This window comes from Vicugna pacos, chromosome 1, assembly GCF_048564905.1.
Source record: "Vicugna pacos chromosome 1, VicPac4, whole genome shotgun sequence".
In the NCBI taxonomy this organism is placed as follows: Eukaryota; Metazoa; Chordata; class Mammalia; order Artiodactyla; family Camelidae; genus Vicugna; species Vicugna pacos.
This window is the reverse complement of record NC_132987.1, coordinates 117182707-117209361: the sequence shown is the minus strand read 5'-3', so window position 1 is coordinate 117209361 and position 26655 is coordinate 117182707. Positions and strand designations below refer to the sequence as shown.

At 41.9% G+C, this 26655-nt stretch overlaps 1 protein-coding gene across 1 annotated transcript in view; it reads left to right on the top strand.

The window, feature by feature from the left end:
• Positions 1 to 26655, top strand: part of HLCS (holocarboxylase synthetase) — a 172795-nt gene that overhangs the window by 26339 nt on the left and 119801 nt on the right. The window contains exon 6 of the mRNA XM_031687000.2: positions 18538 to 18809. Coding sequence (XP_031542860.1) covers positions 18538 to 18809 — 272 coding nt within the window. The remainder of the gene's footprint in view (positions 1 to 18537; positions 18810 to 26655) is intronic.

Below are 26655 nucleotides of genomic sequence, written 5' to 3'. Positions count from 1 at the left end.
AAATGCAGCTTTAAAAATAACTTTCAGAGATCCAAATGAGAGAGAAACTCCGAGTTCCAGGTGCGCCCTGAATAGCTCTTGACATGTGGCTGACGGGGTGTTGTGGCGGCCGTTTTACAATACGGCGCAGCTAAGGAGCAGCTGGCAGATTAAAGCAAACAGTTAAAAGCTTTTATAGCTACGAATGTTTTTAAGGGGCTTTCATATACTTCTTTCTCTCCTTTCTTCCTTTGCCCTTTACCTAAACTGGAAACTTTTTGTTCATTTTAACCGACTTCCTGTTATCAAACATAATACGTATGGCAAAGGGGACATGATGAGTTTGACGTTGAAATGCCAAAGGAATAATGCTTGGGATGTTTCCCTTAGCTGCCTTTATTTTATTCTTTTTTTTTTTTGGTGGGGAGGGAGGCTTTTCAGCTACTGTATGTGCTGTATTTTTATTTGAATCTTGTTTCCACAAGAAAGTTTCAAAGTGACTCTAGGGTGAATACTTCTGGGCTCCAGTCAAGGTAGAGGCTGATCACCCATCGTGGGAGAGGCAGACAAACACAGCTTTAACTTTGGTGGCGCTCCACTTTAACTGGTGGGGCTCTGGCTAGGGTGTTCTCTGTGTTACAGTCTTGCTGGCTGACCTGGGGGAGGGAAAAGTGGGTTAGAGGGAGCATCTTCTTCGCAATTTCCTTCTGGGGAGAGCACCCTATGGAGGAAGGGTGGTTTTATCTCTGCAGACTATTTATATCCACCGTGGATGCAGTCACAGATTTGTGGATGGGAAACAGGCTCTTTTGGAATAAAAAAATCCTCCAAGACCAAATGCTTTCTGTCTTCTGCACCAGCTCTCTAATAGCTGCCATGTGTGAGCGGGTATGGATTGTGACGTTACCTCCTGGGGAAGTCGATTGAAGCTGTCTCTCGGAAGTCTTGCAATGTCCTTAAGAACAGATTTTTTTGTCTCCCAAGTCTAAAAAATGCATCCTCGGGAATAAGCCCACACTGGTGCCAGGTTAGAGGGCATGATCAAAGGGCCCCTGTGATCAGGTGCAGAGCCGAGGCCGGGATCGAGGTGGGCACAGCGTGGCCCGTGGTCACAGTGGGATCCTCGGAGCCCAGCTCTCCCGACTGCAGAATCTCCGGTCAGTTCAGGAATGTTGGGGTCTGAGACCCAAATCCCGTTTGATAAATGTTACAGTCTAGTTTTCAGGGACATGAATTACAGTTGGGGAGCACATTTTGTTTCCATTCGCAATAATAATTTGAGAATGTTGCCCCGAGAATTGTGCTGTCTTGAGAAAATGTTTGAGTGTTTCAGGGTTTCCAAATTGACAGGCAATTTGTGGACCCGAATGGTGTTTAATCCTCCGTTTCCCCTGCCTGAGCAGAAAGGGTAGTGAAATCGGGGTACCGGGTGGCGGTGTTCCCGGGCTGGATCTCAGCAGGAAGGCTGGGTCAGGACAGGGCGAAGCTTTCTTTGGCTTCCTCATGAAAGCAGGCCAACTTGGCGGCAGGAAAACTTGGCCACTTGGCCAAGGTTAGTCTGCTGTCCACCAGTCTCTTTCTCTTGAAGATAAGAGGAGAATGCTGATCGCTTTCTTGGTTGTGTCGTTGGCATCATGGCTGCCGGAGTAGGTGCATTTTTCCAGGCACGTGTGTGCCACCCAGAGCCTTCCAGGTCCTTTGTGTTTCTGAGAAATTCAGTTCTGCCTGATCCCTCTGCTTGTGTTGTGAGTATTTTTCTTTCCTAAAATATTTTCAGGCTTTGGTTTACTAATGTAATCAGCAGAAGAAATATTGGCATGTAGACTGTAATTTTGTTCTTATTGTTGGAGATATTGTCCCTCGTATAAAACTCTAGAGATCAAACCCATTTGATCAATTGAGGAACATGGCTTTAAATGGAAACAATTTAGAGTCTTTAAAATACTTGCTTTCATTGACATTTTTTAGTGATGTTCGAATCTTGACAATTTAAAGATATGAACTGCTTTAATAAAAACTTTAAAAGAAAATGCTATAAGATTACTGAATTAGGATCTTTCTTGGTGGGGAAGTCTTTTTCCCATTTACCCCCTAGGATAAGAGAAGACTTAGATTATAATATATGGAGATTTCTGCTAAAAGGGAAATGTACTTTCTCATCAACACATGGAGATTTACAATATCATTTTGTTGTATGGGTGTAAGTTCTCTGGCGTGTCTCTTGTTTGTCCGAGTGTGGTGAGATAGGGGTTATGGGCAAAGACAGGGATTGTATTGGCAGTCGGCTCCTGCACCTCCAAGATTTAAATTCAGATTCCAGATAGAATCTCTTTCGAAGGTGGATTGCCTGATTCTGAACAGAAATGTGCCGGGACCATTAGTTAGTGTCACTCACCATGAGTCTTTCCAGAGGCCTGAACTGTAAAAAACTTTTAGTTTAACCCTACTTACCTTCTGCAGGCAAAGTAAAAGCTTGAAAAATTAAAATTAAAAGTGAATTTTCACAAGATTGTAAACTAACTATACCTCAATTAAAAAAAAGTGAATTTCCCTCTAAGACAACTTGTAAAGGTCTGTGTCTGCTTTTCTAAGGCACAGGCAAGTATTTGACAAATTGTTCTCTTGTCTTTGAGGAAAAATGAATCCTACATGCGGCCGTTATTAGAGAGTAATTGAATGATGTCACCAGTAATCCCCCTTTCTGTTTTTAATGTCAGTAAATAAGGAAATATATTTTTTAAAAGAAAACATCAAATTGTGGTTTCATAGGTTAAAGAATGATGCTTCATTTTTTGGGAGGTGGGGGTGGGGAGATGGGGACTATCCAGACTTGTCTCTGCCTAGAATCGCCTGGATTATTACTCTAGACTGTTGCTTTCTATAGGCAACCTTGAGATACGTGATGATTTAAGTTTTTCTGTGGCTTTTCAGTCCTTTAAAGGTCAAAGGTCTGTACTTTTGAAGATTCTCCTCTTTGCGTGTATTTTCCTGGTGATGGGATTAGGTCTGGCATGTCTCAGATTAGCCAAGTTTGTCACAGAACATGACCTCTTAAGGACACTGAATTCTCATTACCAAACCCTCTATTCTGTCTGGGGAAGGTAGATGAAATGACCTTTTAAACCCTTTCCAGGACTCCTGCAGTATTTACGCTAGTCCCAGCAAAGCAATTAGATGTGAAAAAAATAATTTTTTTTAACTTATAAAGCAGTTCCTTTGAATGCATTCTTTTGTGAGAATTTGTATTACCATTTTCATCTCAATACTGGAACAGTTTGAAATCATTGAAAGATACTTTTTCTTAGTATAATTTAAGCATAATGGAAACATGTTCTGCTTTCTGCTTTATTTTATTTATTTCAGGCTCTTTCTCAAGTTAATTTTCCTGTCAGTTTAAGAATTAACAATGCAAGAGATGGGAGCCTCAAATTTACAAACAAGTTGTGTTTTCAAAGTTCGTGTGCTAAATTGGCTATTTTCCAGGCAGGGTCCCTGTCATTTAGGTAGGTCAGTTGGATTTTCTCACCAGCTCATATATGTCCTCATGCTCCCTGATGCACTTAAACCGTGGGAATGCCATCTGTGGTACTGTTTCTGTCAGAGTCTGGCTTGGTGGATCATGAACGCATTGGGAACTCATTGGGAATGCTGAGCATCTCTTTCTATTTCTCTAGTGTTTGACTCAGAATTTAACTGCTTTATTTCAGACATTTCTCGCAAACAGCCATGTTGGGCACCTAGGGATACCATGGTGTATGTATATCCTTAGGGAGAATTAATAAATTTGCATTGGTATGTTTTTTAATATTTAAGAAGACTTTTATATTTAAGAAAACATTTTTTCTTTCGCAGCAACTGCTGAATTGTGCACACAAGTAAAAGAAAATGTTTCGTGGAAAATTTCAAATATACAAAAGTAAACAAAATAACGTAATGAACCCCATATGTGCTCGGCGCTGTGCTCCCCAGCTTTCCATTCTGGCCAACCTCACTTTACCTATTCCTACCCACTCCTCCTCCTGTATTATTTTGAAGCAAATCCCAGATCAGATCTCTTATCTGTAAATATTTTACTATGTATCTCTAAAAGATAAGAATTCTGTTTAAAAACATAAGCAGTGGTATTTCATTGTCACACCTAAATTAAAACAGTTCCTTCCTGGAATCTCTTACCCAGGCAGTGGTCCAGTTTGTAATCAGACTTATTTAAAGATGGGTTATATTGTCCATGCATTGTGTAGAAGTCTGTCGGTCTCTTTACAAAACAAACACAAGAAAGAAGCAACTAGATATAAATCACAGTTAGTCTTGGAAGGAAGAGATCTGTAAAATTGATTTCTGTCTCTGCTTTGAACGCCACATTTTAACTCCTGTTCTGAAAATAGCAGCAAATAACCATTTGTAATAACATGCAAAACAGCCCTACACACTGAGATTTCGGAGTTTTGTTCCATCTCTTGCCCTTTCGGAACGAAGCATGAGTTTCTCGCCGTCTCTTCTGGGAAGTCCTGGGTTTCTGTAGCAGGGACGGTATTGATTTTTGCTCGTATGCTTTTGGTTCGGGTTGATATTTAGCCTTTGACCCAGGCACTTTCTTACAATAAACAGTTTGTTGATGAGAGCAGCTGCCCAGCAGATTGTTTCCAGATTGTTCTCTCTTAGCTGAGGACGGAGTGCACCTTACGGAGAAGTCGGCTTGAAGTTTGTGGCTCCTACTTCCTACAGCTGTCTGCCTTTGAAGCCAACTGTCAGCCTCTGAACGTTCTTCTATTTATATCCAGTGAACTGGTGTGAATCTGTGGCACTGGAAAGCAGACTTCACTTACCATCTTGACTCTTTTATCTTATTCTCTGAATGAGCGATAACAGCATTTTCTAGAAGTTTCTGCCATAGGAGCAACGCCTGGTATTACAGCGGGAATTCCCATCGTTGGGTACGTGGAAATTACTGTACCAGAGTGTGTTGTGTAGGGAAGAAGAACATGCTTTATTTTGTGTAGGAATCCATGCTCCTTGAATATTTAAAGGTTTACTACGTAATTAAGGAATGCGGTAACTTTCAAACTAAAGCATTATCTGCTTTATGTTATTATCTTGCCCTTTTAAAAGAAATTCTCTTATTTTTTCCTGCTTTCAAAAGACAATACTTTTTTTTCCAATGCAAGTGACAGGTACCCTAATGATTTGGCAATTTATGTGATTCAAAGGCACATCTGAGTTTGGATTTTTGCTGCTTCCCCAATCACCCCCCAGCCGTTACCTAGCAGGGCCTGTCTGCTTGCAGCAACCTTCATTAAGACAAGGTCGGAACTTTCAGCATCAGAGCCAACACTTTTTACTAAACTGGCCACCAGGGGCTGCTGTCAGAATGGCGCGGCTGAGCTCACCTCCCTAGAGGCAAGTTTACTTTTTCTACAACCAGTAAATTTTGTTAAGCTACCAATCCTGGTTTCAAAACTCAGGTCTCACTACACAGCCTCCAGTCACCAAGTATGCTTACGGCTGTATCCCTTCCAGCCAGCGATGACGTAGAACCTGGACCCAATTCAAGACCCAAGATTAAGACTTGTGTGTTTTTCATTCAGTGCCAATAAGCTGTTATTAATACACTGATTCCATGTATACTGAAAAGCTTCATGAAACGCCCTGGGGTTTGTGCTCAGGAAGGAACGACCTTCATTTGGACTGTTCAGGATCCCAGCCTCTGGAGGAACGGCCTGTGACAATCAAAATTGGGTTTTCCAAGGAGGTGTTCTTGCCTGAAGTGACCTTAGCAACCCAGCCCTAGTGCAGACGAGATGAAGGGCTATGCTGATCCAACTAAGATGTGAATGCTAGAAGGTATTCTTGGTGGTGGTTTGGTCTGGTCTGGTCTTTTCTTTTCTTTTTCCTTTCTTTCTTTCTTTTAAACAAATGCTGTATCTTTGATGATTCCAGGATTAATGGCAGAACAAAAATATCCAGTGAATGTTGGAGCTGGCAGAGGCCTTAGAGAAATTCTGGAGTAAGTCCCTTTATTTCTCCCCAACTTTCTATTAAAAAAAATTGAAACCTAAGAAAGGGTGAAAGAATAGTATGCAAAGCCCATGTAGCCTTCACTTGGATTCACTGATAGTTAACATTTGCAACAATGTGATAAAGAGGGTTTTTTTTTCCAATAGTAGTATATGTTACTGCCTTTAAGTAAAACACAGAACTTGTTGCAAGTTATTTACAGGAGTAAGAGGCTTCCACAGTTTTGCTTCTAGAAGCTGGCAAGTGAGTGGCATTAGTTTCCACTTGGCCCTGGGCTTTTTTCTTGTTTGAAGTAAAACTAGTAATGGTTCTGGAGAGCTGGTCATCACCCTCCTGGGCTGTGGGCACATCCCATCTCAACATGGGCCAGCATGTATAAAATTCTTAGAGTATATTTTAAAAGTCCTGAACTATAGAACATAAAACATGTTTAGAGCCGTATGCTGTGAGGACAGCAGTTTATCGTTAATGCCCAGCAAAAGAATTGTACCAGCCCTGATCTAGGGAAATTCCACTGATAACGACGTTACACGAATAGGAGTTACAATTTTTCTTTCAGTTTTCTAACCCAAGTATTGTGACTTGGAATCTTAGATCTGATTGCTTGCTTTTATAAGGTTAAAAGAATTGTTTTTTGGTGAAGTAGTGTACAAATGTTGTTGTATTATGTGAATATCTGTCTACTCCATTAAACTGTAATACAAGCTTATTTGAAGGCAAGGACCATATGTTGTTAATCTTTGTATCCCTTTTCCAGTATTTTGCCTATAGTAGGCATTTAGTAAGTGTTTCGTTTGAAAACTTAAAAACGTTTTGGCGTTTCCCACTAAAGTATTGTGAAACACTTCCTCTACTCCTGTGTCTGGGAGACCCAAGGGGCCTCAGAGGACAGGCCAGCAGTAAACAGCCTACCGGGCTCGGACTGGCTGCCTGGTCCAATCTAGCTGTCACCCTTTATCCAGGTATAATGGGAGTTTTGTAAACAACCATGTTAAACAGTTTAAAAGAATCAGCTGTTGATGTACCCGAGGAAAACTGACAAATTGGAGCTACAGGAAAAAGTTGGTGTAGTTTTCTCTGTTGTTAACAGACTTTCTAGTTTAGAAACTGTACCAAGTACGCACTGGTCAGCCAGCTACTCCTTCCTGTCAACTAGTAAGACTTTCTGAAACCTGTCTTACTAGACTTATCTCTTTTGAATGCTTGCTTGCGTATCTGCTCTTTCTTTGCAGGGTAGGAGAAGGGGACGCCTACCCTTCTCCCCTCTAATGCGGTATTCTCTTAATTTTCCAGAGTGTCACGTTGACAACCATCTGAACGCATGAACCTTTGCTAAAATAAGTAGAGTAGAAAGGCCTCTGCCTTCTCCTAATCCTCCTCACACCGGCCGCCTCTCTCTGTGCTTGGTTAACATGCTTATTTTAATTTTGGAACCCTAGAGATGGTGTTACAGTTTTAACTGAGCATTAAACATTTGGAATGAAGCACTGACTCTTGAATGTTAAAGCCGAAAAGGAGAGTTGCCGTTTTCCCGTTTTAAAAATGAGGAACAGGCAGGGCCTCCCACCTAGTCGGGAGCAGAGCTGTTGACCAGATTCTGTGCTGGGGTGTCCTGTGCTCACGCACAGCGCTCCAGAGAGGTCAAGGCCAGGGTGCAGATGATGGGCACATAATTTAGGATGGGTGAGCCCTTGTGGTAACTCGGCATCAGTCCCGGGCCTGGCGCTCCAGGCCAGCGGCTCAATCAGCACCGCAGGGGTGTGGATGGCGCGCACATGCGTATGCGCCTGCGTGTGCGTGGCTATGCGCACGCGTATGTGCACCTGTGCGCATGCCTGTGCGCCTGTGCGCATGCGTACGCACATCCGTGTACCTGTGCGCATGCCTGTGCGTCAGCCCGGGCGTGCCACCTCAGGGCGAGGCTGGCGGGGCCGCCGCCCAGGCGTTCACTCGCACCCAGGGCTCGCCACGCAGAGCGTTCTTGGCTTCCGAGCTCCACGCTCCTTGCTCCATCAGGAGCCTGTTTGTGTTGGCCTTGGACAAATGGTGGGCGTTTTACACGGGCAGGCTTAATGAAGGCCCTGGAGACTTCTACGGATGTTGAACGCAAACCCACGGGCCCCGTCAGTGGAAGTTAGTGCCTCTCCAGTCGGAGCGGCGGTTGAGCTCCGACCCGGAACGCCTCCCTTTCTTTCAGTGCCGCCCGTGGCTCTCTTTTGGTCTCTGCACTTGCAGAATAGATTTCACCTCTAAAATGAGCCTATTTGGCCCAGCGGAGGTGTGATGCCTATAAAACCAGCCTTGTTAGAAATGACTTATTCATTACCTCTGTTTTACGGGTCCACCCCAGCCTTTTGTGGTCTTCGCTAGTTGGCAGGTAACAAAAAGTGCAGTAAATCCGTGGCCTTTCAGAGGCTGAGTCTGAGCGAAACCTCTAAATAATAAAAGGAACACAGTTTAACAGGCATTTACTGAGTGCCTACTGTGTCCCAGGCACAGGGGACCCGAAATGACTGCGACAAGTTAAGCTCGTGAGGAACTCCCGTTCCTGGGATTTAGTTATCCGATGCCCTTGGTCGTAAATCCTTTGGAGTTGTGGACGTTCCAGGTTTGACCTGGTCACTGTGAAAGGTCAGGGTGTGTAGAATTTCACCCTGTTGCTGGACGCAGGCTGTGCGCCAGGGCTGAGATGTGAGATGCAGGCACTTCAGAGTGAGACCTTCCCTCCCCCCCCCGCCAATCCTTGGATCCTCTTCTCAGCGGTTGTGTTGGCCACTGACCCGTTTATCCTGTCGCCTTGTTCTCTGCCCCTTCCCAGGCTCTGGTTGCTCTCGGCCCTAGGGCTGCTCTGGTGGGATGGGTTTCCTCTCTGCCCTCTCTGCTTACAGCCCCTGTGGATGGTTCTGACCATTTGCTCCTCCAGGCCTTTTGCTGGTCCAGGTGCTTCCCCATCCCTGCTCTTTAATTCTCTCAACTCTGTCCACAGTTCTGTAAGTAGTCCTTCCATTGGACTCTTGAATATGCCATCTCTCTGGCTGAAACCAGAGGGAAGTGAACAGTGACTCAAATGATAAAAATTTGTTTTTGTGTGAAAATGTCCTCACCTGGGCTTGCCATAAGTAGACACAGTTAATGGTAGTCCCAAGCTTCAAATTTAAGTTTCTCTTACCAAACGTTCTAATCCTTGCCCACTACCCACCCCACCTCCGCTCCAAGCTACATATATCTATTTTACCACTATTTCATACTTGTATTATATAGAGTTTATATCTTTGTGATATTTAGGTGTTTTGATTATAGTCAATAAACATTTCCTATGTTGCTTCATTTTGGGTTAGGTTCTCTTGCTGAGGACTGTGGGATAGGAATTAGAGCAAGGATTTGGGAGCCAGGCAGATTTGGTTTCGTGCTCTGTGACTTCCTGTCTTTGTAGGTTGGGCATCATTAATGCTATCTGGTGGTAATAGTGCTGTGGTATTGCTGGGTGAGGGTTGGAGTCCTGGCCTAAAGCACCGGTGCTCCTTATAGGGTGGGTGTGCAATAAACGTTAGCTTTCGTACCATGGATGTAGCCTAGTGCATGAGGGAATAGAACTTAAAATCATTTAGCTAGAGACATTGCCTGTCACTTGCCCATTTAGGTAGCAAGTCCCTTGGGAAAAGACTTGTGAGAAGTTACTTTAGTGGCCTCTCTTGGTGCTTTATAGGTAAGGCAAGGAGGAACCCTGAGGAAAGCATAGCCAAGCCTCCTGGTTGGCCATGCAGGCAGCCCCTCCACTTCTGGATGCAGGGCTAATTGATTGGGGGCAGTGGATGGATTCCAGAGAGGACAGGGAGTGAAGAAATAAAAGGCTTGGGATCTTGACCCCTTCTCTTTTTAAAAAGCTGTGGTTGAATTTAACATAAGGTTATTATTTTAACCATTTTTAAGTGTACAGTTCAGTGGCATTCACAGTGTTGTGCAACCATCCCCACTATCTTTTTTTGGGGGAGGGGTAATTATGTTCATTTGTTTATTCTTCTTATTTTTAATGGCGGTATGCGGGATTGAACCCAGGACCTCGTGCATGCTAAGCACTGGACTCTGCCACTGAGCTATACCCTCCCTGCTCCACTATTTACTTTCAAAATTTTTAATCACTCCAAGCAGAAACTTTGTACCCATTAGTCATTAACTTCTTGTTTTCTCTCTCCTCAGCTTCTGTTAACCTCTATTCTACTTTCTGTTTCTGTGAATTTATTTAACTCTAAACATTTCATGTAAGTGGAATCATACAGTGTTTGTCCTTTTGTGTCTGGCTTCCTCATAGCATAATGTTTTCAAGATTCATTTATATTGTAGCATCTATCAGAACTTTATTTCTTGTTATGGTTGAATAATATTCCATTTGTGTATGTGTACCACATTTGTTTACCCATTCATCTGTTGATTTATCTGTTGACTGACACAGGTTATTTCCAGTCTTTGGCTGTTGTGAACAATGTTGCTCTCAACAGGATCAGTTTGAGTTCCTGCTTTCAGTTCTTTTGGGTAAATACCTGGGAATTCTGTTTGGCTTTTTGAGAAACTGCCAAATTAGACCCCTTCTTTTTTGAGAGTCAGTGTCACTAGACTCACTGATGAATTCATATGGACCTAACCAGAAAGAAGCATCATCAAGGACCCCACAGGGGATCCTGCTGTCTTGGTGCCAGGCTTGATACCAGGGCCAAGATAGGTGGTCTCAATCCCAGATGCCTAGGAGCAGAGGAGGTGGCACACCAGAGTTCAGGTGGAGAGTGTGTCTCCATACTATGAGGATAGTGCTACTTGGCTCAGCCGGTCATTGCCACATGGGAAAGAGTTTCTGTTTCTTCAAAAGAAGCAGCAAATTTGATGTGAGATTTCCTGATTTTTAAGTGTTTAGCAGCTAGTTCTAAATGGGTGGAGCAACTAAAACATGTCCCTGTGTTCATTTTGGTCCTTGGGTGTGTTGGTGACAGGTGACCTGGATGTTTATGGGGATGGACTGGTTTCAGAGGTGTGTCACTGAAGCAAGAAGCTACCCGCCCCCTCCCCCCCAATTCATTCTGAGATGAGAGTGCTTGGGTCCTATGGCTGAGCATACTTGGAGAAGCAAGAAGGCAGGGGCCTTGGGATTTCAAGCTGGGTTGCAGTACCATCCAAGGAGGAATTGGGACAAGTTAGGCAAGGAAAGGTTAATCAGACTGCAGTGGGGCCAGTGGAAGTAGACAGCAGCAGCTGCACGGGGGACCAGTCAGGTGAAGAGGAATACACACATCTCAGACCCTGCCTGACGCTTTCCTCTGCTTGGTTTTGGTGCTTAGAATCAAATTCACCCTGAGTGTTGCCACATGAGCAATCCTTACCTTAGATGAGGTCAGGACCAAAAACAGTCCTGCTCTTTAAGAGCATCATCTTTTGATTGTACAGAACTGCTATGTTGTGTGCCTTCCTCACTTGGGTGAAGACACTGAGTGAAAGTGAAATTGGCTGTGAATATTTTGCTTGTAAATACCACTAGTAAGAATTGGGTTATTATTTTTTTTTTGGTATAAATTTTCATATAAATTCTTCTACTCCTGTTTCCTTAAGAGTATTTATTGAGAATGAAAACGGCTTGTATTCTGTGTCTTTGTAGATTCATTTTCTGATTTACCAGCTTGTGGTTGCCTAGCAGCTTACAGTGTTATGACTGAAGCACAGCTAATCTGATTATTTACAATGAGGTGAATGTGTCTCTGAGAAAGAAAACCTTTAAAAGTTAAGATCAGTTATTTGGTGTTTCTTGGGAATTGAATCCAGTGCTGAATCAGAGTTAGGGCTATGTTCCACCCACTGAGTCTTGTTAGATGGGTGCATTTAGTAGATAAGACAAGTGATGGGATGGAAAGGCTCTAATGTGACTCGGCATAGCATACTGTACATCTCTGGCCTTAGTTGCATTCTCTATAGCAGCCGTTACAATATGTTCACTAACTGGAGTAGCCACTTGTGTATTTACACTAAATGTAAATTTAAGCACTCATTTCTTCAGAAGTAGGGACATTGGTGTTCTTTTGGACATTTGTGACTATGGAGTCTTGTGGACTTTAATTTTGTTTAGTGTTGAGGGAGATTGTTGCTATTTGCATTAAAAAATCAACTTTGGGTATAAGTTATACTCAAGAAAATGCACTTATTTCTGTGTAGAATTTGATAAACATATACGCTGGAGTAACCACCGTTACAACCCAGATAGAGAACATTTCCAGTATCCCACAAAATTCCCTTTCCTGTTTCTCATTTAGTCCTCATCCACTCTCACACCCTCATGCTCATCGTTGGGCAATCACTGATCTGCTTTCTATTCATCATATAGATTAGATTGGTCTTTCATGGAACTTCATCTAAATTGAATCATACAGTACATACTCTTCTGTGTTTTGTCTTTTTTTAAATTTTATTTTAATTAACATTATGTTTGTGAGATCTACCTTGTTGCCATATGAATAGTTAGTTCATTCCTTTTTTATTGCTGAATAGTGTTCCATTGTATGGATATGTCATAAATTATCTATTCTCCTGTTAGTGGGACGTTGGATTGTTTGCATTTTGATGGGTATTATGAGTAAAGTTTCTATGACCATTCATGTACAAGTCTTTGTGTGGACCAGTGTTTTCATTTCTCTTGGGTAAATAACTAGGAATAGAATTTCTGGGTCATATGGCAAGGGTATGTTTAATTTGATGAGAGACTGCCTAACTGTTTTCCTAAATTATTGTACTGTTTTATGTTCCTGCCAGTAATGTATGAGAGTTCCAGTTACTACACATCTTTGCCAACATTAGATATTATCAGAATTTAACATTTTAACCATTCTAATTGGTGTATAGCAGTATCTCATTGTGGTTTTAATTTGTGTTTCCCTGGTGACAAGTGATGCTGAGCATTTTTTCATGTGCTTATTGGCCATCTGATGTTTTCTTTTGAGTAGTGGCTGTTCAGGTCATTTCACTGATGTTCTAAGTTGAATTGTTTTCTTATAATTGTTTTTAGAGGTTTTTTTGTTTTGTTTTGTTTGCATTCTGGATACAAGTCCTTTGTCAGGTATGTGTATTTGGAATAGTTTCTTTCAGTTTGTTGTCTTTTCATTTTTCTTAGCATTAACTCTTGAAGAGCAGCAGTTCTTAGAGTTCTTAATTTTTATAAAGTTCAGTTTATCACTCTTTTATGGTTCATGATTCTTTTGTTCTATCTAAGAAAAATTTTACCTATCCCAGGATCAGAAAGTTTTTCTCCTACATTTTACTTTAGAAGTTTTATAGTTATATTTAGGTCTGTGATTCATTTCAAGCTAATTTTTATACATATGTACCGTAAGGGTCAAGGTTGTTTTTGGTATATGAATGTCCAATTGTTTCAGCACCATGTATTGAAAAGATGATCCTTTTTCAGGTGAATTACCTTGGTGCTTTTGTTGAAAATCAGTTGAAGATATATGTGTGGCCCTATTTCTGTACTCTGTTTTCAGTAGTATATATCTGTCTGTATGCCAGTACCATACTCTCTTGATTACTGCACTTTATAGTAAGTCTTGAAGTTAGCTAATTTTAAGTCTTCCAAATTTTTTTCTTTCCAAAATTGTTTCGGTCTTTTTAGTTCTGTACAAGTTTTAGAACTAGCATATCAATTTCTACAAAAGAAAGCTTGCTAGAATTTTGTTGGGATTGCATTGAATCCATAGATCAATTTGGAGAAGAATCGACATCCTAACAGTATTGAGTCTTCCAATCCATGAACATGGTATAGCTCTTCAATTATTTAGGGCTTCTTTAATTTTTAATTCAGTAATGCTTTATAGTTTTCAGTGTACAGGTCTGGAACATATTTTGTTTAATCCATCCCTAAATATTTCAGATCTCTTGATGCCATTAAAAATGGTGTTTAAAAAAATCAGACTCCAGATATTCATAGAAATACACCCAGTTTTTGTATATTGACCTTGCATTTTACAACCTTGCTAAAAACTCTCCAGTTCTAGTACATTTTTGGTGGATTCCTTGGGGTTTTCATGTTGTGTGCAATATGTCCTAATAAGAAACAAAGGCACATTCACCTTCCTTAAGAATAGCTAGTGTTTCCCTAGTGCTGTGGCTAATTCAAAGGGGCCAGCATTTATGTGACTGTAAAATGTTGTTTTTGGTTCCACCTAAATTGTATTTAATTAGCCTGAAACCTTAGAGAAAGGTAAATACTAAATTCTTGAAGTTCAAATGTTAAAAAAATAACATTAATTAGAAGGTTTTTATGAATTTCATTGGGGTGGAATTTGATAGGAGCTATTTTGTCTTCAACAGGACTAATTCAGCTTTAAAGATTTCAAATTTCTTTTTGATGCTTGTGTATCCATATTAAGGCCATCTCTTAATGCCTTTTGGGGGGTTTTATCTCTTGATATACCTTTAATATCTGTTACTTGTGGAATTTTTTGGTAAGGAATTTAATATGCATTTATATAGTGAATGCTTACTAAGCACACACTGTTTGCCACACTTGGTACCAGGTGCCATGAATACAGTTAGGAGCAAGCCAGAAACATGCATTTGCTGTCTTTATGGAGCTTCCATTCTAGCAAGACAATGGGACATTGAATAAATGTTTATACAAATTATAGAACTACAATTTGAAATGTGCTATTAAGTCACTAACCTAGACTGGGACAGGCTGTGGGTCAGAGAAGTCTTCCCTAAAGAAGTGGAATTTTTGCACGCTCTGGTGGTTGTTTAAAGAGTTAGGTAGTTTTGGGGACACAAGGTTGGTAATATTACTTATGTCAGCCCATTTGTCTTGATAATATGATCCAAACTTTTTTCTTCAATAGCATTTCTATAATGTCTTAGTGGTCATTAGTAGAGTTAAGCTAAGAATCATGGATTAATTCCTTTCTCTTATGTATGTTAGCAGCTACTTCTGCAGCTCTTAAGTCATTGCTGTAACTTGAGTACATCTGAGAGGACATACCAGGCAGATATGCATCAAACATGTAGTTATTTTGACATTTCTTGTGACCAGAATTTTATTCTCCTGTCCAGGAATAATGGGGTTGGAGGACTCCCCCCCCCCACCATGTGCGTTCAGTTTTACTTGATGGCTTAAAGTTGCATTTGGTTATAGTGAATATAAATATTTAGGAGAATTAGAGATGATATATGGTTATATTTCTTAACAGGTTCCAGGTCTCATTTTATATCTTTTCAGAGTCTCTTTTCTGAGTAACTTTCTTGGTTCTGATTAAGTCCCAGAAGATTATATGAAAGAGATATAAGGGGAAAAAAAAAAAAACTTGTGTAACCTTGCTTAGATCAGTTTTAATTTATTTTGCATATTTATACATCTCTAAGTATTGCTTTCAAAAGCAAAGTTTAGTAGATGAATGATGTGTAGATGGCTAGTTGGATAATTCACCCCAGAGGAGACTCCCTGCTTTATTCCCTTTGTGAAAGTTCCACTTGGTGCTAGCTGCTCCTTTATTGTTTCATCTTGATTTTCATTGACTTTGAATGGGGGGTTCATGTTGCCTACAGCCACTGAATAACTGTTCCACTCTCTGCTTGAGTTGATGAGAACTGAAGTTAGTTAAAAAATGTTTGTTATCCGGATTGTTTTACTGCTCTATTTTTGTGATTTAACCTATTCACTGATGTATCTTTAGCCTGTGTGTGGCCCTTGTGACATCCAACTGTTCTGGGGAATGTGATGAAGGAAAGTCAGATCTGTTCACTTTATGCTTTAAGGGCACTGACTGAAGTTTAAAGAGCAGAGCTGGTTCTAACTAATGGCCAGATTTGAGGTTTGGGGGTATCTTAGTCAATACAGGCTACTAAAACAATAGCATAGACTGGGTAGTTATATTATAAACAACGAACATTTATTTCTCACACTTGTGGAGGCTGGAAGTCTGAGATCAGAGTGCCAGCAAGGTTGTTCTGGTGAGGGTCCTCTCCTGGGTTGCAGACACACATCTCTGGGCTGTGTCCTCACTTGGCGGAGAGGGTGAGGGAGCTCTCTGGGGTTGCTTTTATAAAGGTACTAATCCCATTCATGAGGGCTCCACCCTCATGATCTACCTAATCACCCCCAAGGGCCCCATCTCCAGATATCACCTTGGGCTTCAGGATTTCAACATATGAATCTGGGGTGGGGGGACAAATATTCCACCTGTAATAGGGAGCTACCTTTGTAATTTATTCATTTTGTCTTCTTCCTTCAGTAGAGTGTATATTAAAGGATTAACAATGAACAGGGAATATCCCACTTAAATTTTATCTTGGTTCTTTGTGCAAAGATGGGACGTTATTGCTGTTTCTCCTGGTGGCTCACTTCAGCTTGACCTCCAATGACTTTTCTGGTGCTTTTTCAAGCAGGATCACCCTCTATTTTGCACCCCTCCTGTGGCACTGTGTCCCACTCCCTGCACTGGCCTGTCCTATTTTGTCCTGGGGCATTCCTCGCTGTCCTCGCCAGTGGGTCATAAGCTTCTAGGCTAGGATCCTGTGTTATTTCTCTTTATGTTTCCATTGGTGCATCATCTGTAGTCAGTCATGTTGCTGCTTCATACACACCCTCAGCTTCCTCTGTGCCTGTCCCACATAGTGTATAGCTGAGTGTAACTGCATAAAAACATGAAGTCGTACCTTTGAATTCAGAATCACTAACCCTAGGTGAACCCTGAATGCTTCCTGTTGCTCATATGATTTATCCTGCTTCCTTCATTTTCTCACCCTCCCTTCTCAAACTTCCAACACCTCCTTCCTCTTTTTCACTCTTAGCTTATGCTTTTTATTTACCGAGAAAATAGAGGGAATCAGAAGATGATGTTGCCAGCACTGGGACTCCCACCTCCGGGTGGTCTTGGAAAGGGCGGCAGTGGTGTAGTTCAGTTCCCAGGGCTGTCCTGCATATCTGTGTGGCCAGCAAGGAGTGAGGGAGGGCCACGATCCAGTGGGCAAGCAGGGCTGGTGTTACCAGGGTGGGTGTGAGTCCTACCCATCCTACGGGGTGAGCAGCTCTGCTTTTAAGGCTGACCTCTCTGCCTGAGCTAGTATTAGCATCTACCCCTTGTTTGCGTGTTTCCTTTTCTCCATAGGGACGTTCACATCATCACAAAAAAATCATGCTGTTACTTCTCTCGTTTAACAACCAAACAGAACCTGTGTTGACCTTGTTCCTCCCTGTAGCCACTGCCCTATTCTTTGTTTTCCCATTAGAGGAAACTCCTGGCCAGAGTTTTGTCCTCAGGTCCTGTGGTTAGTCTCCCTCCACCTTTCCATTAGGCTTTGCCTCCACCAGACGGGCTCTGCTGCACTGAGTCCAGCGGCTACTTCTCAGTCCTCTTCTTACTGCCGTGTTGTCCTCTTCCTGCTTTCTTGCTGCCTGCAGAGTATCCGAGGATACTCCCCCACCTTACACACACACACACACACACGAAGATTGTTGTGCTGTAGACTGTCTCACCCTCTGGATTTCTTCTGATCACTTCCTTCTGAAGCCATTTAACTTGTTCTTCTATCCTCTGTATTTTCTGCAATGTGGAAGTGAGTTTTAAAAGTTCATTAATTGAATTTAAATGAAATTTCATCTTTGAAGCTGCTTCTCATAAGCACATAGAGCTTTGGGACAGACCCCTGATGTTAACAGAAGGACTCATCTCTTTGGAAGTGCCTGGCATTTGCATGAAGATGGCCCAGGAGCCCAAATATTAAAATCTGAAACTGACAGATTTTAATATGTTTTGCATTGGTCTCTCGGGATGATGCGCACCCCCCCCCGGCCCCTGATGCCCCACCTGTGGGGGATGCTCCGGTGCTCCAGGGTCCAAGAGGAAGTTGCAGCCTCTTGGGAGGCTATACTGGGTTAGGCCTGTACCGGGTGAGGTAATATCTCCCGTAGTTCTGCTTCGCCTCCCTGAGCCTCCATTTGGGGCAAAGAGAAAGCATCTTTGGGTACCCCATTGCTTTCCCTTTGTGAAAGTTCATTTCTCACCTGCTGGTGACCCATCAGTCGCTGGTGGTGGTCAACTTGTCTTCCAGGGGAGGTGGATGTTGTACAGAGGCTGAGAGCAGATGCTCTAATATCTTGGTGCTTTGTCTTCTGTGACTTTTCACCTAGCTTTTCATTTCCCCAGGTGAGATAGTGAATTTCCTGGAGGGGTGGAAGTATAAATGTATGTGTTTTCTGTAAAATGCATAGAAGGCTAGAGAGTCACTAGTGGGCTGTAGGTGTGGAGAGGACTTTTAAGAATTTGGGATATAGTATAGAATAGAAATGTACTTCTTTCCTTGGATCTTGTTTCTGAAGTTTGTTTTTGTAATATAAGTGTACTTAGTGTACTTATTGTCTGTTGCATAATAGCTTGAGTGTTCAGAATATGTTAACCTGGCTTTTATTGGGCATGAATTAGGAAGTACTTATATTACCAAAATTGCATGTTTAAGGAGAAGCTACCATCATCTAACGTAATGCCAAATTACGACCTTTCCACTTCTTTCTTTATGACACAGGAAATCCGGGCTCCTCTTATGCAGTGGCTGGGGAAACATGTGGATCCTGATGGAGTAATAAAATCTAGCAAGCTCTCCCTTAAGTTTGTTTCATCCTATACATCTGAAATAGAAGTCACCCCATCTGCCATACCTGTGGTGACGGACATGGAGGCCTTCTCATCAGAAAACTTTGACTTCGAGATCTACCGACAAAATTTGCAGACAAAGAAACTTGGGAAAACAGTTCTGTTTGCCGAAGTGACACCTACCACGATGAGTCTTCTGGATGGGTGAGTTCTGGCCAGACTGGCTTCCGTACCTGCTTGGAGGAGTCTGCTTATGTTGATCGTTCTCTAACCAGTGCTGGGTGAGAGGGACAGAGATGCAGATCAGTAACTCTTAAAAAGCCCGCTAGCAAGGTGGGACTAGCCCTGTCCTAGAAGAGTTAAAATGTAGGAAGAGAGGTTAAGTAAAGTTCTTCCACCAAAGATTTGTGTTTTAAAGAACGGAGTATTTTTGTGCCTTGTGACTCTCTTGCTTTAGTTGGACCTTTCAGAATGTCCTTGGGAAAAAGAACATTATGAAAAAACATGTTTAACAGGTGGCACTGTTGTTTCTGTTACTGTTTTACTTTTGTGTTTGTGTTGGTATAACCAGTGTTAAGATGTTATAACCAGTTTAAGATGTTTCGCAGGAGTATCAGGATAGTAAATTTGAACGACATGTGAGCTGTGTTAAATTGACATAAATTGGAGCTTTGTACTCTGAAAACCTGTTTTGGTATGTTCCTATCCAATGCATTTTTAAAGCACTCTGTAATCGCATTTGGATGTTTGAAATTTACTCTTATTGCAAGTTTTCCCTTTTATTCCTTCTGTTTCATGGACTTTGAGTAAAGGTTAAAAAATGGAAAACAGATGAATGGAATTTTTAAACTCCAAATTAGTCAGTATTCGTTAATACTCATATTGAGATAGTTTAAAAAGTAGGATTATGGAGGGAGTGAATAAGAAAAGCATCTTCACTCAACATGGGACTAAAATGTAAGGAATGTAAGCCTCCAGAAACCCCCCTGGATTCACAGTTTCTGGGCACTTTCGCCCATGGGACTGCATAATTAGCCAGATATACAATGCAGCATATGGAACGTATAGAAATATTTTGGCCTTTCTTCTTAATAATTTCTGGAATTTGCTAGTGTGTTGATATAAAATGTTGAGATAATTTTAGGACTTCATTACTCTCATACTCAAAATTATGGAAACGGCAGTTTTTGTGTATGAATAGGATGCAGAAAAAGCATTAGTATACGGGGACTTGCAAGGGTGGGGCATGGAGTATGAAGGGGAGTATGAGCTGTGGTGATGGACGGTTCCTCTTTACTGAGTTGTTTCGTGTTGTCATTGGTACTTTTTTTCCCCCAGTGTTCCCACCCTCTCCTGCCAATCCCTTACTCCCCTGTAGGTAAGAAAAAGCCTGTGTTTGTAGATGGAACAGTTACTACTTGCTTGTATAAACTCTGTGATAATCTTTTGTTACTCCAGTGACCACTGTATTATACTGAAAGGATGAGCCATTATAATCATATTTTCCAAATAAAAAAATCAGACACAATATTTAACAGAAGATTTTGGGAGGTTAAATTCCAGTAGAGAACCACTGGCATTTCCAGACCGTTTTTGTAGACAACAGTGAAGAATATTTTGTGTCGGGGCAATCTTGAAACACTGAAAAATTGCTGAGTCTGGGCAGTGGGCAGTGTGTTACCAAAAGGGCCTGCTAGGGTGGTGGACCGAGGCTCCTGTGCAATCTAATGGTTGAGTTTCCTTCTACTCTGGTGAGCCTGTGCTTTAGGATGGAAAAAAATGCTGTGTAAAGTCACTGCTTTATTACCCTTGAATATTGGTAAGTTCGTTAGTGATACTGATCTTTTTTTTGAAAAATAAAAATTCTGTCTTAAGTATCTTGTAGCTGAGCTTGACAGGAGTGACGTCGGAACCTTCTGTACGTGAAAAGGTTTTATTTTTACAAAAGAGCATTTATGAACCTTCTTTTCTTGTCTGGTCTCTGCAGAGCACAGAGGGTGAAATGGCTTTGATGATTAACGATTAATCTCTCTGCTTGGCACAGAGCAGATACTGAATAAGCAGTCACTGCTCACCATGACTTACCGTAGGTGTGTGTCCTCTTCCGCTGCACATGTGGGTTCCTTCCTCACACTGAGAGGGAGCGTTACTGCAGCCTACTGAGTCAGTGAGCCCGGTGCGAAGTTCCTCGGGGGAGCTGTAGCCTTTTTTAAGAGAAGTAGCTTGAAGAGGTCACCTTGGTATCAAAAGCACCCAAGATTGTCCACAAAGGGATCATGAGATAGATAAATGAAACATACAGATGATTACTTTCTAGGAAGAAGACCAAACACATTTCTCCAGCTAACATTATATTTGATCAGACAAGAACTATTCTTATGGACACTCAGTCTGTTGTTGTAATAACAATAATAATAGCTAATGTGGATTGAAAGCTTTTGTCTTCCAGACACTGCTTTTATGTACTTTTATATGTATCGACTAGCATCATACAGCACACCAGTGTGTAGAATGCTAGGTAACAGAATTTACTGTAAGTGGAGTTGTTCCTATTTCTGACAAACACTGGCATTTTGAGTTTTCAGAGCTTTCCCTGTAATAATACAGCTTCTGACAGACAGACACATGGTCTACCTTCCAAGCTACCAAAGGCCAGCCTTGACTGAATGCTTTGCGGCTGCATGACTGTACATTAGAGGTGAACCTGTGGGACCTGTGTCCTTGCCAACTGCCCCCGCCAGATCCTCCTGCATTTTTAGGCCCGTTTCTTGTGGTGTGCACAAGGTCTTAGCCCTACACCCTGCTCCATTCAGGTACCAGTTTCTAGGTCAGTCGGGATTAGGTTCAGCTGTGTGAGACAAGGATTCCCAAATTAAAGTGGCTTAAACAGGCTTGAAGTTTATTTCCTGTAAATAAGATGGATAGCCTAGGGCCAGTGTGTGGCTCACAGTGTTAAGGACTCAGTTGAGTTGTTCTGTCACCCTTAGCAGGTGGTCCAAAAGATGACTCAAGCATTTATATTCTCTCTCATTTTAGCCAGTAAGCAGGAAGGAGGGATAAAGAGGGCTGTGCCCCCATTCTTCATGGACTTTTTCAGAGGTTGCTCATGACATTTTTGTTTTTATCCTAGGGCTAGAACCTAGTCACATGACCGTATCTACCTGCAAAGAAGGCTAGAAAATGAATGTGGTCTTTTTACTTGGCACCCATGAATCTAGCTGAAAATCAGGGCTCTGTTAGTAAGGAGGACAGGAGGCTAGGTGTTAGAGGACAGATGGAAGTCTTTGTCACAGGCATGTACTTTCTGTTTGTCAGACTACTAAACAAAATAGCTGGAGGCCATTGAGTAGAATATACAATATGATAGCTTCAGTGCTTATAAGATTTAAAATCGTAGGTGGAAATAATTATTTGACAGGTAACACTGGTTTTATTTCACTGCTTACTCAAAGTCATTAGAGGTCTTTTTCTATGTTATTATAAATCTAGGAGGATTTGGAAAGTTCTCTTTCGACAGATTATTGGAGGACATCATTTTTTTCTTTAACCACAAACCCAGCTTAAACTACTGTGGCATAAGGTGGATATTGAAAGCTTTCATTTGATCTCTGGGTAGGAGAGCCGGCTGGTCTTGAAGCCATGAACCACCACTGCCTTCACCTCCTGCCCCACCCTGTGGATTTTAAAGCTGTGTCAGTGGTTCGGGAGAGGAGAGAGAAAGAGCTCTGGGGGGAGGAGTAGCAGAGGGAAATAAGGTAGTTGCTTGCTGGTAACTCCAGGGTATTTGAGGGGCCTGTGGACCCCCCTCCAAAAATAAAAAAGCAAAGACGATGCGAGTGAGTGACATTTCCACGAAAGTCTGACTAGGCTGTGCCACCCAACCAAGTTTGGTCAGAAGAGGTAATTTCACCCTGGATCCCCAACTCCAGTCATTTTCTCTGACAGATATTTCTAACCATGAAATGCGTTTTCTACTCTGTTGTCAGGGTAACACCTTTTGGATGAAATGCTGATTTTGGTTGACTTAGTCTTTCTTTTTTTCCCCTCCATGCTATTTCCTGGTAGGTTTTCCTGTGACCAGCTAGCTCAGCTGGTTGGATAGAGTCCTAGGGTTTAGTACTGGATCTGGACCAGTGACCTTTACTGTGTGCCATGGTCCTGTCCTACAGCTACAGACCTAGGGAGCCATTTGCAAATGTGAGCTGGTGGTGGTGGTGGGGTCTAGACAAGGGGGTGTGGATGGGCCACTGCTCATCTCTCGTCCCTGCTGGACAAGCACTTCTAGGTGCTTACTCTGCCCTGACTTGGTCAGGAGCACTAAACATTTTGTTGAATCTCCCAGTAAGTGATGATTGACCCTCAGCTGTGGGGAAAGCATGATGCGGAAAGCTAGACTCTGGAGCACAGAGTCTGGCTAACTGAGTCATTGTGATAGTTTTGGAATCATCTTTTATTTAACTGATGGTATCTTTTTTGATGACTTGTACCAAGCTGCTGTCAGATACTGACTTATGTGTGAAGCCACAGTGTGTGGTAAGCCAGATGAACACAAATTTTGTTTACATTGATTTCTTTACATACTTGAATAAACAAGCCATGGATGGGCTGGTTGTCATTTGTAAAGAATAATTTAGATTTCTTTATTAAATAATTTTTTTTCACCATTTCAGACTTACCATTTAAGCTTATTTACTATATAAGTCCCTTGATTTTTCAGGCTTCAGTTTCCTTTCATCATACATGGAATGTGCATTTATGGAGTGCCTGCTGTATGCCAGGCACTGTATCAGGCACTGGAGGGAGAATGAAATGAAGGGGAGGGCACCCATGTTGCCTCACAGCGCATCAGAAGAAGCAGATCTCAGTGCACATTCAGTCCGTGCAGTTCTGCGTACCCTTCTTGGTCTGAGCCCGGGAGTTTGGGCAGAAAGAGAGAAGCGGGCGCAGCAGGGAGAGCAGTAGACTAGTCAGTGAAGTTTTTGGAGCAGTTACTGTGTCAGGCGTTGTTCCTGATGCCATGAAGCTTACCGTCTGGTAGGGAAGTGCTAGAACTGAAGACTTATCACCAACTCGCTCTGTAACCTTGGCAGTGATACCCTCCCGGGCCTTGCTCTCCTCAGCTGTGAGATTTGGGCAGAAGACACTCCCCAGTCACCTTCAACTCAGCTCCTTTGAGTGATCCGGGGGTCAGAATCCTACACGGAGCTAGTCTTTCTAGCTCTCAGTAACCTCTAATGCCTGCAAAGGGCTGAAATGGTTTTGCAAATTAGCTTCATGTTAGTTGAGGAAACTTTGTATGGGAGACAGTTGACTTTCTACAAGCAAAGGAAAGAAAGGAAAAAATAATCCCATAAAGTCATTAAAAAGTGTTTGGGGAAATTGCACAGGGGAAAATAGCCAGCATCATTTAAGAAAGATAGTATTTTTGTTTCACATTTTGGAACCAGTTCCAGCTCCTCACCTCTATGCGTACATGTCTAGTCAGCCCTAGACATCTCTTACCCCCTTTCCCTCTTCTGATTCTGCTCCCCTAACTCGCTCTACTGCGCACCCTCCTCCCCTGAAGCTGAGGCCTGAGAGGACAGAAATTGGGCTGGAACTAATTTAATGGCTGAGTGACCTCACAGTAGAGAAACAGCCGGATCCTAATAGGGGTCTTTGTCTACATTTCCACCCTGGCTGGTAGCATGCCAGTCAGGAGTCAAGCTAGAGACACAGGTGGAAGCGATTAGACCTGTCATAAAGTTTGAAAAATTGATTCTGGAGGCGAAGTGAATAGATTAAACTTGACAGTGTTGTCCTAAAGATTCTAGGGGAAAATTCTGTAGTTTAATTTGAAATCCCTTGATTATTCATTAGCTTTCCAGATGGCTTTTGTTGATGTTTTACATATTAATGCCTGTATTGTGTTATTGGTGTGCTCTTAATGTGCACATAGGTAATGAGCAAAGAATAAATACGTTGATAAGAGTTCCAAATTAATGGGATGTTAGCCTAATTGTGAAATAAAGGGTTTTTAAGAAGTTGATTGCTTTGGAATAATTAGCGTGAGCTTTTTTTATGGGCCAGTTTGGTACTTTTAAAGTGAAAATTATTGGAGAATTTTAAAGAAATCTTCATTTTAATGTTTACTTCTAAATTAAGGTTTAGAATATAACTCTGGCCTTTGACTCTGGTGGTCATGACCGAAGAGTTATTCTGGCAAGTTCTCCATTAAAAGCTTGTTTTTGGGTCTCAATTCAACACCTGAATAAGTTAACCTTTCACATGCCAAGCTCCTGGAATTGAATTATAAAACGGCCTATTACTTTCCAGAAAAGCCTCCACATTAATTTTTAGTGTTCTAGGATGTTTATTTTTACATTTTGTAACTGGCTTTTTTGAAGTAGAATAAACTTATTATGATTGCTATTCTGTGATGGTTATAACGTGTTCTATTTAGATAGCATTTTCATTAGAATCGAACCTTCTTTCTCTCTCTCTCAATGTTGAACAACGTTTAACAACCTGAAAGATCCTAACTTTAACTGTACAGAAGAGTGAGACTGAATGTGACCATCATGCTGAGGCCAGGAGAGTGATGGAACACCTCAGGATCTGGTAGAACAAATTGACCGGCCATTATGGTGGTTCCGTGGTGCTGGAAACACAGTGGAAGCCCTTTCTCTGGAGCCCTCTTCCAAATTCACAGCACAGTCGTTTGCACGTTCTCAGTGGTGGCAGTCTTAATCTTCTGAGGGTATACCAGACTTTTAGGGAAAAAACTAGACCCTGTTGTAGAGTATCCATTGTGGGAGGTATTCACAGCAACTGCATAGTTCCCCACGTTCTCTCATTTTGCATGACTGAAGATCACACATCTTGGTTTGACCTAGGGGCTTAGACCACAGCATGGGGTATTGCTGCCCTGGGTTGGAATCCCAGTTCCGCCTTTTACTGCGTTAATAACGTTAACCTTTCAAGCTACCATTTCCTTATCTGCAAAAGTAGCTTGTAATAGTCTCAGCTTTTTCCTTCCCTTCCCTTCCCTTCCCTTCCCTTCCCTTCCCTTCCCTTCCCTTCCCTTCCCTTCCCTTCCCTTCTCTTTTCTTTCCCTTTTTAAGTTCAGTCAGCCAATTTCTCTTCAGCACCAGCTGTGTGCAGGACTCTGTGCTAGGCCCTGGGACCCAGTGGGGATACAGCAGATGTGGGGCCTTCCTTCTAGGAGCCTACATTCCACTCCAGAGTAGGGTGAGGGTGTCCTGAAGGGTGTCTAAAGGCGAGCCTCTTAGTTCATAGCTCATATTTATTGAACTCTCTTTATTATTTACACATTAGATGTGGTTCTTCTTTTCTTTTTGACCTTCACATTCCATTCTTCCAACTGTGGTGCTTATGAACGTCCGTGAAACAAATCATTGTCATCTTGGCCCAAGATCGTGATGTGTGTTTTCTTGGGGTGGAGTTTTTGTTGAAGATTTTGACAGTTTTTTCTCATCATACTAGAAGCACAATGGCTCATCACTAGTTACTGTTTTGCCAAAAATGTATTGTTTGAGTCCAGCTTCTCTTGAAAGATGAGAAAACATAGTTGATTGTCCCTGTGTGTGTTTCCCTTAAAATATGTGCATCCAGTTCTCTTTTTTATCAAATTTTTTCTCTTTATTTAAATCTTAACACTTTATCGTTTTCATAGGTAACAAGCACCGGATCAAAAGGGCCAAATCTTCAACTGTTTGAGCATTTTTATCAGCCCCGTGGTATGCCTCGTGCATTACCCACATCTTCCTTGAGACCCTGAACCTTTTTTGTCAGTCAGAAAGCATGGGTTTGATATTGTTTCATTCTCTTGAATTTCCTTAAACATTCTAGAAATTTATTACTCTGCAGAATTGCTTGATTTTATACTATATCTGATACTCATTTTGTCAGATGCCTCTGTTGCATTTGAATAAGTAAAAAGACTGCAGAAAAGTAATGCAAGGTAAAGCAAGCTTTTCGGCTAGAGAAGGCAATCAATAAAGATGCTGACGGGGAGTTCTTTTTTTTTCCCCTCAGTTCAGGTTTCTCC